Source organism: Manduca sexta, chromosome 21 (genome assembly GCF_014839805.1).
Source record: "Manduca sexta isolate Smith_Timp_Sample1 chromosome 21, JHU_Msex_v1.0, whole genome shotgun sequence".
NCBI lineage: Eukaryota > Metazoa > Arthropoda > Insecta > Lepidoptera > Sphingidae > Manduca > Manduca sexta.
Window position 1 is genome coordinate 13,079,445 of NC_051135.1, and position 15,369 is coordinate 13,094,813.

General features: G+C 36.0%; 2 protein-coding genes across 2 annotated transcripts; both read left to right on the forward strand.

Moving 5' to 3' along the window:
* The first annotated feature begins 113 nt into the window (after nucleotides 1-113).
* On the forward strand, nucleotides 114-7,535 carry LOC115447527 (peroxisomal membrane protein 11C). The gene is made up of 4 exons (XM_030174638.2): nucleotides 114-407; nucleotides 2,348-2,512; nucleotides 4,092-4,279; nucleotides 4,879-7,535. Exons 1-4 carry the CDS (start codon nucleotides 348-350, stop codon nucleotides 5,159-5,161), a joined length of 696 nt encoding a protein of 231 aa, XP_030030498.2. The 5' UTR covers nucleotides 114-347; the 3' UTR covers nucleotides 5,162-7,535.
* Nucleotides 7,536-9,231: 1,696 nt separating this feature from the next.
* Nucleotides 9,232-12,918, forward strand: LOC115447933 (peroxisomal membrane protein 11C). The gene is made up of 4 exons (XM_030175241.2): nucleotides 9,232-9,381; nucleotides 9,952-10,116; nucleotides 10,739-10,923; nucleotides 11,234-12,918. The coding sequence occupies exons 1-4, from the start codon at nucleotides 9,325-9,327 to the stop codon at nucleotides 11,490-11,492; spliced, it is 666 nt and encodes a 221-aa protein (XP_030031101.1). The 5' UTR covers nucleotides 9,232-9,324; the 3' UTR covers nucleotides 11,493-12,918.
* The last annotated feature ends 2,451 nt before the right edge of the window (nucleotides 12,919-15,369 follow it).

The window sequence follows — 15,369 nt, forward strand, 5'->3', positions numbered from 1 at the left end:
CAAACAAAATAAACAATAGATAACTATTTTTATATATTTATAAATAAAGATATGATACATATCATATCACATGAAAACAGCATTCGCAAACGTAAATGTCAGTTTGACGTGGACACAGGTCAGCTGTCGAGTATCGCGTATCGGTAGCAAATCCTTTCGAAACCAATCCAAGGTTGCAAAACACTAGCACATCGGCGAAATGTGATAGTTAACAATTGTAAATTGGTAGCCACGCACGCCGCTGCAGTCGCAACGTGCCGCCGCGGTCCGTTCGCATCAACACAGATAACTTATCAGTGAAAATCTTTATAACGTGACGACAAAAGGATTCATCGTTCTCCCTCAAAATGTCTACAATCACAGAAGATATGTGCGAACTTTTGGAGAGCTACAACGGGAGAGATAAGGTAAAGTATGCGGAAACAATTCGACCTTGGTATTTACATAGTTATGTGTTATTACTTGTCACACGAGTCCACAGCCAGGGGCTAAATTATGTTAGGCTGGCGGCCTGCAGTACCTTTCAAATGTTATTACATTGTCCAACTATTTTCTATTGCTGAAATATTCTACAGCGAATTGTATACTTAAATCTAACTACAAAGTAGACTAATATCTTTTTTATTTGCTCTAAGTATCTTAGTAGGAATAACATTACTAAATTACTTCTACTTCTGTTAAATACTAGATGATACATAAAATTCAATATTTGTACAAATTTTGTTATAAAAACCTTAACTTCATAATGTATCATATATATGTCATTTACAATATAATATATAATTAGTGTCCACATTTTCAAACTTTGTTAAAAATAGGTCTAAGAAAATTAGTCATAAATTGAAGGGAGTGTAATACACCTATTATAGTACTAGTAAAGCAGATAAAGTATACATTTTTAAAGTCTCAGTATTTCATATTGTTAAGAATCATTACATCATTAGTGTTAGATCATTATTTGAAGAATGTGAAAGTTGTAATTAATATCTAGCTCAAACTAATTAAGGTTCAAGTGCAACAATTGCTTTGAATGTTTTTATATAACAACACAACTTAAATAAAACATCAATGTTCTTATTAAAATAAAACTATTGTGCAGATTTTGCCACAGTTTTTAATTTATAATTTTCTCCCAATCGTTCGAAGACTTTCCAACCTTCTTGGTTAAAGGGACTGCAAAGTCTTGGAAAGGTCAGGAGAAAATAATAATATAAATAACTGTTATAAAATTTGTAAAAAAGTTTTATTTCAATGTCTAATATTCGGATTTAAGATATCATTATCCATAATATAATGTAACAACATCAATATTTTTGTTTAGTGTACCTAAAATGGAGTATTATATATATATTTCAAAAGGTTATTATATTATAAGGACAAAATTAACAGAAGTTATAAAAGTTTTAAAAAATATAGACAGACTCTTTTCATTTCAAGAACAGGTCTGGGGGATTTACTTTACAGGGCTAATATTATTTAACAACAAGATATCTTGATACTGAACCCTGATTAGACTAGCCATGCAGATTAACTTAAATCCACCTCAGATACAACTATCTAAATACAAAATCGATGTTCTTATTGTTGTGTTTAGTAAACAATATCTGGGAAACAGAATAAAGATAATGATTTATTATGTTTATTCGCATAAACATAAGAAATCATATACATATTCATAAGACATTAAATTTAACTATTTTTCGGATTTTATAAGAGTTTTTATGTTTTTTTTGTACAAAAAACCACAATAAAATCCAAAAAAAATTGTTTAGTTTTAACAGAATAAAGATATTAAATACACATATTTCGTTCTTTCCATACACTTGTAGCTGAAGCCATTTAAACACTTTAATTATTGGACCTACTGCTCAAAATTACAGAATTATTAATTGATTAATTAATAGCAAGTTCTATGCTACCTTTTTTTTTCGAAAAAAAATGTGTAATCGCTACCACCACTTGAAGGGTGAGTGGAACGATTCTATTGATTTCAATGGTCTTAGAGCCTAATGTCGACACTCGGGCGTATAGCATCATCCGAGCAAGCATTGGACCGAATCCTTATGTCCAGTATACCCGACAACGTCATATTAAGCAAAACCCGCAGCGGACTTCTTCTGCGCGTACGGGACGGCCCTCGGGGTATCTTGTTGTACTAAAATAACTGATCAGAACTGATATAGGTACTTTTATCTCTGGAACAACCTTAAACACCAGCTACCTTTCCTTTAGTTGTTTGAAAAAACTTATGCCCCGCAACAAGATCACAAAATAACACAGTTTTAGATTTTGTAGAATAGATTATTCATTGTAATGCTGATTTCCTCTATCAATCCATTGATTACAGGTGGTCCGTCTGGCATGCTACGCGTTCAAGCTGTATGGTTGTGTGAAGGACGAGAAGCCATGGCAGACGGCTGGCTCGCGTCTGTCCAGCGCGCGCATGATGCTGCGTCTCTTCGACGACATACCCATGATCAGGCACACATACAATTATGGCTTGGGGAGACATGTGAGTAAGCCTAATAAGGGATAGATTGTGATGCAACTTGTGCGTGGATCACTAAGCTTATTGCAATTAACAATATGTTTAGTGGCAAATATTTTTATTCCAATTTCAAGCAGTTCTTGTTTAAATCAAATTGTTCTGTGATTTTGATTTAAAATAACACGTTCCATGACCAAATTGCGCCTTTGATAAAAGCATGCTAATAGAATACTCGTTTTCAAAGAAGGTATTTAATAAAAATTTAACACCAATTAAGTAACAGACAATGCACGACTTACGGCCAATTCCATCAACAATCTTAATCGCTATTCAGTACTTTCGGATCGATAGTAAAAATGGACCAATCAGAGTTAATTATGTGGGACATATTAATTTATTTTTAATCAACGACGGAAAAGAGGGAGGCTATGTTTGGATTTTTTTAGGATTGATCCGAAGTTAGCGATTGGAATAGTATATCGAGCCTTAAACGACAGGGTTAGTACATCAATAATGTATTATCGCCTTAAATTCATACAAGTATGCTGATAATATTTATAATTAATCGAAATTGATCAAGTTTAGATTAAGATCTACCTACATGAGGATATAAAACACATTTCCCGGCGGGTACTAAATAGATAAAAATACTGTTACTATGAAATAATTTTAAAAATATTTTTCCTCATAGCACCTTAGTTAAATATCCGTACCATGTGCATAAATTGATACTATCAGGAACAAGCCAGCTTCCACTTTCCATTGTCCTGAATGGAGTGTGCTTAACTAATTTCTTCGCCTTATTTATGATAGGCTGCCTGACATCCGCGCTGTCTGGCAAATCAGGCGACAATAAATGCAGAAAATTTAGAATTTGTTATGCGAGTTAGGGCTCTAGCTTTAGGATTCTTGATTACAACTAAACTGCAAAACTGGAGTAAGCGTGCATTTGAAACTTCACAAGTATGTTATATACCGCTGCGTACTTAGATGGTAGTAGTAACAAATTAGTAGACGTACTGTTCTAATAATGGCGTATATCGCTTTTTTTATGGGAGCCATGGTGTGACACAGCATTCGCACACAACGGCGTATATACGTGCACTTACATAGCTGTGTTAGTCTATGTGTCCTTACACCAAATTTTACCGACCGATTTCGAAGCCGATATCTCCCGATCCATAGCCCATACCTACTCGCTGCAACTAGACCAAGAAAGTGAACGTCTTATTCATATTAAAGTCAATTATGTACGTATAGGAACTAAAAAGTGTGGTTAACCTTAATTTATCATACAATACAAAGTAGTCTAGTTACGGAATTAATTTTTCTATCATAAAATTAAAACGCCATTTCAATTTTTTTCCTGTAATTGCCGTAATGACGTCATGCCCTTTAAATCGTAATAAACTACTGTAAATTTATGAGATACGAAATACCTGACATATACAAGTGCAAAAATAATTGGGACCTAATCAGCGTCTTCGAATCCCAAGCTTTTACTTCTACTTATAGTAGTCGTAATTCAAATCGCAATTCCAAGCTCCTTAAGTACATGTTAAAATACCAATCAGAATTAACTACCAAAATTTATATTCTCCAGGAGTCGACGACAACAGCGGCGGCGCTCGGTGTGTTAGCCAACGCGGTGGACCAGGCGTTCCTTCCAGTGGAGAAGGCGTGCTGGCTCTACGACGTGGGGGTACTGAAACTGAACGAGAAGACGGCGGAGACGCTCGAGATCATCAGCACCGCGCTGTGGGCCGCGTCGCTCTTCATATCTTTAATACAGTACGTGTAATATGTTTATATATAATAGTAGTACTTTCACGCTGCTTTCTTTAGAAATCGGTTAGTCAAGTCGATTTTGGGGTTCTTATTATCTGGTACCAAATTTAAATATCGTCAAAATTAACACTGCTACAATCGCATATTATTTAAACGACGTATTTAATAACATTGCTTGTAGGTACATAATAGATAATGCTTTGTATTCATGAAGTAAACAAAAAATTGCATCTGAAATATCGTCTTGACATATAACAATGAATAATGAGGCTATTGTTATAAAGATTTTACTGCTCACATCCATGCTCACGCCATCCGTAGCCAAGTAGATAGGAGTTACAGCGACAAGGAAGGATAGAAATGTTTACAATACAAAGTAATTTTGATGGGGTTTCAACTGGTCTCGCTTATGAGACGAAAGTCTAGAATCAAAATAGTCTTCTTGTTCATTAATTTAAAACTATCCAGATTTATTTGTAAATAAAAATTGCGTCTATTTTTTAATGTGTGCTAATTGTATTCACATCACAATTTGATTTTTATCAAATATAATGAGTTAAAAACTTTACTAAAATAAATGATGATCATAATTTTCCGTCCAGAACGTCCCGCTCCGTCCGACATCTGTGGTGGAGCCGTGATAGTCTTCAAACCTCCTCCGAGAACGGCGGCGCGGACATCCGACGGAACCTCGACATCAGACTGGCACTCCAAGCAGTGGTAATGGGCAAACTGTGTCTGGACATCACGCATGCCGTCAGCTGCTTGCCCCAAGGCTGGTTGTGGGGGGAGAGAATCGGAGCTACTAAGGTCGCAGCCATCGCCACCACCTCCTCAGTCATCGGTATTGCCATGTTCTTCGCCAAGAAACGACTTTTAAAATAAAGCTTGTCGTGGCTCAGACAAGGAAGGGTCAAAATAGTGATGCATATATCTAAATACTTTATTAATGCATTTGTCCCAACTCCAACGGGCCTTCTCTAAGATTCTGTGTCAGTTGGGCTCAGGTCTGTGGGGATTTAGGCTACTTTGAATCTAAAATTAACCAACCACGTCGCTACAAGAACAGACTACGGCCTCCACATTACGTGCATTACAAGTAATTTTAGTTATATATTATTGGTTGTGGCAAAGGCACATAACGATGGTATTTAGCGATTATTGTTAATGGGATTGATACCAGGGGATCTAAACAGATAGCAGTGGATCCGAACGATAGTCGACAGGCGGCACTTCTCTATACATCTACATCAGTCAACAATATTTATTATTTGGATTTAAAGTCTAACATACTTTGTCAGTAAACTATACTTATAATTCATTTGTTATCGTCAAGAAATACTTTGTTCTGATTGGTTGATTTTGGCAATAGATTGAAAAATCGATTGCTATTGGTTATTAAAAATGGCTGTAATTCTTTTTTGTCTAAATATTCGACTTTCGATCGTCAGTATTGAAATACTAAAATGAATCACTTCGTAACGATAAATTGCTATTTGTTTACACTCCCTTACGCTTACAACTTATAAGATAGATAATTATAAGTATTGACTGACTCCCGTTGTATCAAGAGTTCAATTGATAACTTTAAAATTTGCCAAACTTGATTACACTAAGTACCTTATATTGTTTATATACGTAGTTATATTTGTAAATAAGGTTTTATGTAAGACTGTGAAGGGCAAATCAATGGAAATGTTACAACTAGAATTAATAAAGACCTTTTGGGATATTTCTCGCAATTTCGTCGGTAAGTGCTCGAAATGTTAGCATTAGCGATAGGTTTGTAATGTTTTTGCTGTAAATATACGCAAAATTATTAAGATTATTAGTAAATTTACAGTTTGTTATAAAGTCGAAATGATTTATATTAAATGTTGTAGTCATAATTGTATGTACTTAAACTCAATGATACCATATGAAATAGATATTAATATCGCAATTATTTGTGATCATACTTAAATAAATTTATTAGGTAAGCATTATCCACGAAAATGGCAGGGTTATATTATTAGTGTATGCAGACAATCTGAGGGGCAACAAGCTTCATGAAAAATTTAAACTTAAGGATGTATCGTTAACCTAATATACGAGGTAGAGGTAAAGAGAACCTACTTATAAAGGAACAAGTGTTAAAAAAGTATAGATTATTTTTAGTACTTATATCAAAACAAACCTGAAATTAGTTTATCGGGAATCAGTAGCACAATCCATTGCACTAATTTTAAACGTATGTTATATTTTATCCCAAAAACATATTAAAATTTCGTCAAGCTTTTGTATTAATAAAAATTCAGCGCATGTCGGTCGCTCCCTGATACCTACTACTACAGCCGACCGTTACAAGCACACTCTTCCCCACCCCGCGGCACCGCACATGTCCCGCTCGTTCCTTGCGACGGCGGGGACGGTATGCTTGATTTATCAATTCCGCGTGAATTTTCATTGTTATTATTATTTTTGTACTTTCATGTGATCTTTTACACCAAAATCTTTTTGGGTGTTTCAGCGTTATGGTATAAAAAAATTAATCTAGTATATGGGTAATTTATGTCGGTTCAAAACTTTGACGCCCATTTTACTGAGGAAATATACAAACGTCTTTTATCTCCGAAGGGGTAGGCAGAGGTGCAACTCACGCACCCGCATTACGCAGTACGCATTCTGTCCCATTATGCGATAGAGGGCGAGCCTACCGCCAAATTGCGCTAATCACACACTCCGGGCTTACTTTGCCCGACCCGGGGACCTAGCCCGAGACCTCAGCAATGCAGTGGTACCGTATTACAACTATGCTAGTGAAGAAAAGTAAAAATTGATATAGCTAACAAAAAACAGCTTAATTATACGAAATTATACGAGGGACTTGTTAATTGACTTCAACAAAACCGCATTTAAAACATGAGAGTAGCTATAGAAACTCTAATAATGTAACTAATATATCGCCTGTATAAATTAGCTATACATATCTATCTGTATCTGAATTGGCTGTATGAGAATGTAATAATGTACAATTGAATTGGGTGTAACTCCTGTAAGAATATATTTAATAAATGATTATTTTTAACAAATTAATAATTTTGTTACCTGCTTTAACCCAATGCAGATTGTCCGCAAACATGTGTGTTATATTTAAATACATTGTTTATTATTTTAGTAAGTTAATAAGCTTTATTGTGTTGCAAATGATTGGTGATTGTATTGTTTTATAATTTGTACATTTTGAATGTTTCATGACGTTAAATTATGTATAAATGGATACTGTTTTTTATTTCCAAATATTAAAATATGAATTTCAAAGGTCGTGGAATGATAATAAAATCTCGCTATACCTACTTTAGATTTTACTTCACGCATTTGAATAATAGTAATTAATAAATCTTTATTGCCACAATCATATAAACGTACTAGATATTATTTTGAATCCCATGACTCCCAAATTAATGTTAACCGTATCTCGGGACTCAGAAAAAATATTAAAAGGGAAACCATAAGAAGTTATACAAAAAACACTAAAAAATAAATAAATTTTATCCTACACTCACATATCCTTCTCGCAAAACGCCTCAGTATGGGCACTATTTCGTTGATTATTTTCTTAATCAAAGGAGACCCTAATATAATGAAGTCTTGTTGTGCGCTCGGTCGTCACACGGAATGCACGGACATTTGTCGCGACCTTAGGCACACAGTCTAGTGGGTGTACCTCATGGTTGCCAATTCACATTGAAGCCTAATATAAGGGCTCGCGAACATTTACATGGAACCTTCCCCCCACACTTCCTTCCCAGCTATCCACTCCCAACTTTCCTCCAGGACCCTGCAGCCACTAAGCCTCCAGCCCAGTCTAAGATTCCAGTATCCCATTAGCGAGTTTCCTCCAGTGTTGACTACTGGGTCCGATACCCAAAAAAAATAAAATATAATGAAGTACAGACGAAATTTTCTACATAAACTGCATAAATCTAAGATTACATGAATATTTCCGCAGCTAAACAACAAATCAAACATTTCACGGAATAACACTACGATATCATTAGAATTATTTTATCATTCAACATACTAATTCAAGTCTAAGGAAGGAGTGACAATGTTATCCTGGAAGACGGATTGTATGTCAGATTAGGGACGAAATAGATACCTAGTGATAAAGAGAGGTAATCACTGATCAGATACGTGAGTTGGTAAGTAATACAATAATATAGGTGAAATAAGAACTCGGATGTTTGAGATGGATTTTGGATCCTGTCCACCCTCTAAGCCGGTCTCTTTATTCAATGTAGATAAAAATGTGTAGGCACAGGCTAACTCCTCAAAAGTAAGTTAGGGATCTGTTAATTATTTCGTTTTTCACTTATATTCCGTGGCCATTCGTTCGATACCCACAATTGCCGTGATGTTTTGTAACATTGCAAACGGACAAGGAAAATCATTTGATTAGTGAAATTCACCGCTTATAAACAGCAACAATACTTAAAGATACATGGTTGCACTGGTGGCCTTAAACTCCAAAGGAAGGAATAATTATGGAGACGTGGTGATTGGGGCTCTCGTAACTTCACACTCCAATTATCACACAGCGGCAGTAACCTCAGTTCATGTTCTCCCTGATTATTGATTATATATTATGACGTTCAAAATACAGCGAGATAAGTAGCGGGGAACAATGTATATATGCTCCACTTTCATCAACATCGGGAGCTGTAAAGATGAGATCTGAAGACGCTGCACCAAGACTATATCCTCAGTGGAAAGCTCTTAAAAATCTGGAAAGATCAATGAATAACCTGATTATATATTCGACATTTAATATTAAATCGATCTTAAACTAGATATCAGTCCTTTCTCGCAGTCGACAATTATCATCCACAGCCATTGTTGACGTTTTTATCGTTATATAACGTAACGTAGTGATACTAATCTAGTGACATGTCTAATTCAGACCAGATCAAGTGTATTGACGTGGTATCTTATCGGTTTGGGTCGATAACGAAATATTTTGTTTTACACGTGATAGTGGCCAGTCGGGAGTCGAACTTGCGAGCGCTATGGAGGTGATCGACGAATTTTGCGATCTGTTGCAATCGCACGCCAATCGGGATAAGGTATATGTTTGTAATTATATTTGTGATTAAAAGAACCATTGGCTAATTATGTGATACAAGATAAAATTCTGTAAGTTGAAACAAACAATAATTTTATTAATTACAAGGAAACGAATGAAATTCTTTTTTTACTTCTTAATCCAACTGTTTTGTAATTATTTACCATGTAGATACTTGTAAATTTATTTATTACATTACATATGCAGGGCTTTTATAAAAAATATATTTTTAATCTTACCTAGGTACCTACTTACAGACCCTGAACAAACATCTCAAACAGTGTATAAGTCAGAGCTACTTAGTTAAGAAAAAAAATATAGGAACTAGTTTCTTATTATTGTATCAATTTTATAAATTTATATAGCGGCCAGGTCCGAGCGGTCGCACTGGATACCAGGGTTTTGGCGACACAACGCCGCGCCGCGCCGTGCTCTAGTAGTTTTTGTACGATACCTTGACCGCAAATCATTTGTCTGTAGACCTGGTCTTTTTCCAGGTTATATCATCCTTCACAAACCATGAATAACACAGTACAAGCCAATAGCATGGTTATTTTTTTTTAATTGGCAGGTAGTATCGCTAACCAGCTACATCCTGAAGCTATGGGGCGCTACAACTCATCGCCAGGATCTGATGACGGCCAGCGCTCGGATCGCCGCCGCTCGCGCCACTCTCCGACTCTTCGATGATGCTGCTGCCTTGAAGCTCGCGCTGAGCTATGGTAGTGGCAAACAGGTATAGGAACCTAATGTTCGCAACTAAGTTAGCAACGTCAGTTGGATCCTTGTGAAATGTATAGTTACCATTTGCTTTTACGGACACTGCTTTAAAACATGCAACGTTTCTAAAATTATATTATTATAGAGCTAAAAGATGTATACTGTGTTACTGTTGCCTGAAATACGCTTACGCTCTAGAGTTGAATTACACCAGGGGCCACTTTTTACCTACCTAGTCTATGCTCAATTATACCTCAGTAATCCTTTGTGGTATGCATAATATTATGTATCGAGCACTTGTTATCCAAGGGGGGCACTCGGCTTACTGATAAGTCGACACTTGAACATCTTTTGTGAATAGCTCTTCAAATTATTTGCTTTCACTTTCCTTCAGGTAGGTACTTACCTAATTGAAATATAGACGCACTTATGATTACCACAAGAGATTATAACTCAATTAAGATCTAAATATCAAATCGATTTCCTATAGATAAGTGCCATGTCATATATTGCAATGTGTCTTGATAATTCAAGGAGCTGTTAGGAAGCACTATATCTTCTCCTGAATCCAAATTAAAGGACATTAAGGCCATTACCTGTCATTCACTACTACTTTGCTAACATTAATTCTGTTCCAGGATGGACCCGTATGGGGAGCCCTCGGCGTCGCCAACCACGTGTTCACGCTCGCGTACCTGCAAGCTGAGAAGGTGGTGTGGCTGATCGACACGGGCGTGCTGGCCGTGTCCAAGGACTGCGACTATCAGGTCAAAACAGCACACAAGCTGTTTTGGTCGTTGTCAGCTTTTGTGGGCTTTGTCAGGTAAGTTATGATGCTGCAAATCAATAGCATTTGAATCAGAAGTATCGGAATACCTACTTATGTTATCGATATGAAAAAAAGTATCGCAAGCACCTCTCTCTGAAATATGAACTGTTTAAATTATGTAATTATCTACTCATGTTAACGATTATATTAATTGTGTTTAAAAAGAAATGTTTTCTAAAGAATCAGAATAATTATCTTTGGCTAACTAACTGAGAAATTCGGTTGCAATAGCAAAGGAAATATTAGAATTTTTTAGCAAAACTTATAATGTTACCTAGCCATTTTTATTTACAAATTATTTCAGATCAATCCGCGCCCTAAACGCATCAGCCCAACTACTGAACTCGCCAGAGCCACCGAAGTGCGCGCCGGTCCGCTTCACGCAGGCTTCCCTCACCACCACCAAGCTGATCCTCGACGTCATCCACGCCGTCAGCTGGTTGCCTGCCGGCTGGCTGTGGGGGAATAGACTGAGCGCCCAACAAGCCAGCTCCGTGGCTACGGCGTCAGCTGTCCTGGGACTTATCATGCACTACCATGGGAAGAGGCTGGTGCCCCGGTAACCGAACACAGGCAAAAGATACCAATTCAGAAAATGAGAATCTACCCTCTTTTCAATACTTTTATAGTATTGACACAAAAGATTTATTTTAATAGAAAGTTTTTTAATAAATCTTTTCCCTTCACTGAATAGGATATCTATGCCAATTAGTAGTGTGGAAACCGGTGTTTAACCATTCCTAACTGCCGTTTTAGATAAACGATCCAAATTGATTTTTAGACAATGAATGTTTTATTGGCTTATTTTGATTGGTTAATTTTCGGAATCCGATTAAAGATTAAGATTGGGATCGCTTATTAAACGGTCGTAAATCGTTTTTGCTATCGATAGAGTGGTGCTCGAATTTACTTTCTATGTACATATTGTAAACTTATTAAGAAGTAACTTGCATTATTTTAGTGATCTACAACATAACATTACCAGTTACTACTAGTAATTTTATATCACGAACGTCATAGTGTTGTTTCTTAGATAAAAACGAGATAAGTGAGAAAAAACACTCGTGAGTTCAAGTTTATCTCTTCAGATGATATGCGGAATCGTCAGATTACTCTGTAAGTAGGAAATACAGTATTCCTATCATCAGCCTACAGCTGTCCACTGCTGAACATAGGCCTCCCCTAAAGCAGTATTCCTAGCCGTTTTCAAAATAAAAGGCAATACATATATATTTAAAATGAAAGTATTTATAGTATCTTACTTCTTATTCTTACTAACATTATAAATGTAAATTTATGTTTGGATGTAAACGCAGAAATAGCTGAATGGATTTGGATGAAATTTGTCATACAGATACACCATATCCTAGATTAAATACGCTATTTTTATCCCGGTAATTTGCCCTCATGGGAAATAATGACGTTTATAATATTGTTTAAAGATGGCGCAGGCGTCGTTCATCTTGCTCTATAAATGGTTAGTGTTTTATGTGCTTTTGTAGCAGGAAAAAGTTTACACGCAGCTGAAGCCGCGAGCAACACATAGGTCTTAATAAAAACATAAGGCGGACTTGTGCACACATAATTAACTTTGGTCGCATGTCACTGCACTCTGATGCCTACATTGTGCTTATAAATCTGTTAAGCCAAACAAGTTTCTCGCAAGACAGAAGCGAAAATCGAAAAGTTAGATAACTAATTGATCATTGAAACTGGTTAACATATAAAGAACTTATTAATAATTTACCAGTAGCAGCAGTACCGAACTACTTCTAAAATAATCTCGTTTCTATTTCGCGAGAAACTGTGTAGTGTGTATTAGCCTTTAGGTTTAAGGTGCCGACTATGTCGATTTATATTTTAAAAATGTAATTATTTCCCAATGTTGCCTAATATCTATTACTATAAATAAGTATTGTTATAATAATAATTCTTATATAAATGTTACGTTGTATATTTATGTAAATACAATAAATCTTATTTTTAAAACACAAGTTCTTCAATTTACTGATAGTTTAAATAATCCCAAAGATTAAAGTTTAATTACATTCTTACGCAATTTTGTTACGGAAAATAAAGGAGATAAAGGAATTCATAATAATTTTCACCACACTAAAGAGTTTGATCATACCTCACAAGCAGGCCCAGAGGATACGCTAATGTACTCAATTCATTGTGAGCCTGTGACCACGAAGGCAGTGAAGTCTTCGAGACGTCAGGAGAAAATAGGGTACCGGACTCATTTTTGTTCTTTACTATTATCGAATACTAGCTTTTGCTCGCGGCTCCGCCCGCGTTATAAAGTTATTCAGGCTAAAGTTTTCCGTTATAAAAATAGTAGTTTCCCGGGAGCCTATGTTCTTCCCAGGGTCTCAAACTGTCTCCATACCAAATTTCATCTTAATACGTTAGGTAGTTTTTGAGTTTAACACGTTAAGGCAGACAGATGCAGCGGGGGACTTTGTTATATTATTTAGAACTTTTTAAGTGAAACAATCCCGTCATACATCATTGTTGCATAACTTTAACCGTTTACGCAGCGCAGGCAACGGAAGCTCTCAAAACTCATAATTTTCCCCGTTTTTCCAACATGTTTCATTACTGCTCCGCTCCTATTGGTCATAGCATGATGATATATAGCCTATAGCACTCCAGGAACAAAGGGCTATCCAACACAAAAAGATTTTTTCAGTTCAAACCGGTAGTTCCTGAGATTAGCCATTACTGCTCCGCTCCTATTGGTCATAGCGTGATGATACATAGGTTATAGCGGTCCACAAATAAAGGGCTATCCAACAGAAAACGAATTTTTCAGTTGAAACCGGTAGTTCCTGAGATTAGCCATTACTGCTCCGCTCCTATTGGGTATAGCGTGATGATATATAGCCTATAGCACTCCACGAATAAAGGGCTATCCAACGCAAAAAGAATTTTTCAGTTTGGACCGGTAGTTCCTGAGATTAGCCATTACTGCCCCGCTCCTATTGGGTATAGCGTGATGATATATAGCCTATAGCACGCCACGAATAAAGGGCTATCCAACGCAAAAAGAATTTTTCAGTTTGGACCGGTATTTCCTGAGATTAGCCATTACTGCCCCGCTCCTATTGGGTATAGCGTGATGATATATAGCCTATAGCACTCCACGAACAAAGGGCTATCCAACGCAAAAAGAATTTTTCAGTTTGGACCGGTAGTTCCTGAGATTAGCGCGTTCAAACAAACAAACAAACAAACAAACAAACAAACAAACAAACTCTTCAGCTTTATATAATAGTATAGATTAGCATAATATAAATTATAACACAGAAGGAATTATTAAAATCCGGTAAAAAATCAACAAGTTATAAGTCTTTGAATTTCGGTGGAAGGGGTAATTAACAGGAAACAGAAAAGAGACAAAATACCCACATGTGACGTCATCGGGAATTACGACGCGTGCGAAAGAAAGAGATGAAGCGATATCCCCACATCGCACCCACTTCGGCACATTTCAATATTTTAAATATGAATTACTCGCTCATTTTTTAACCAATTTTTATGCAGTTTTCGCAGGAGTGCTTCTTTTTCGTATTATTAACCATTACATATAGAATAATGTACAAAATCAAGCATAGGCCGGTCCCCTATTATTGTATCGAAGGTTGAAAAGCTAATTAACTTAAGCGCTATATTCTTCGAAAAAAAATTAATTACGTAAAAAAACATCAACAACAGTCATAGAAATAAGTGCTTTTTTTAAATATGTATGAAACTGAATGTCGCAAAAAATGTCGCTAAGTCAATTAGCCTTTTAACGGCCGATATAAAACGGCGATAAAATCCGTAAAATAGTTTTATTTCAATGCCTAACATTCACGTAAACATAAGAAATCATTTCATTTAGTTTGCCAGCATCTGAAACGGTTAGTGAGAATAGACCCAGCTTATATTATCTAAAATTTTGGTACGTGACGACAGGTAAGTACCTAATAAATACAAGTAGCAAAATAAAAAAAAATGCAGTAGGTATAAACGTATTTTTACGTCAAAAGTTCAATAACTTGAAAGTGAATTATTGGCAAGATATGATATAGATAATTGTTTATTATATCATAATATCGTAATTCGCGTCAACAGATTACCGCAGGGGGTGTAATAAAACGCAGAGTGACGACTGAAGTGTTTATTTATCACTTGAGTGATGGCATTCGATAAGTCTTTGGCGGTAAGTGCTAATAGGCTTAATACTATGCATTTCAAACGAGAATGTTAAGTAGTTTTGGTTGATTCGATTTTGAGACATTATTGTGCACGAGTGTGTGCAATACACAAGCACTCTATGTTCCTTCACTCTCATAGTCCGGTGAGACGGCAATACGACAAGACTGGAGGGAGATTAGATGATCCAGATAGATTAATTCATTTAAAAATACCATTACTAAGGTTGAGTATCGAAAG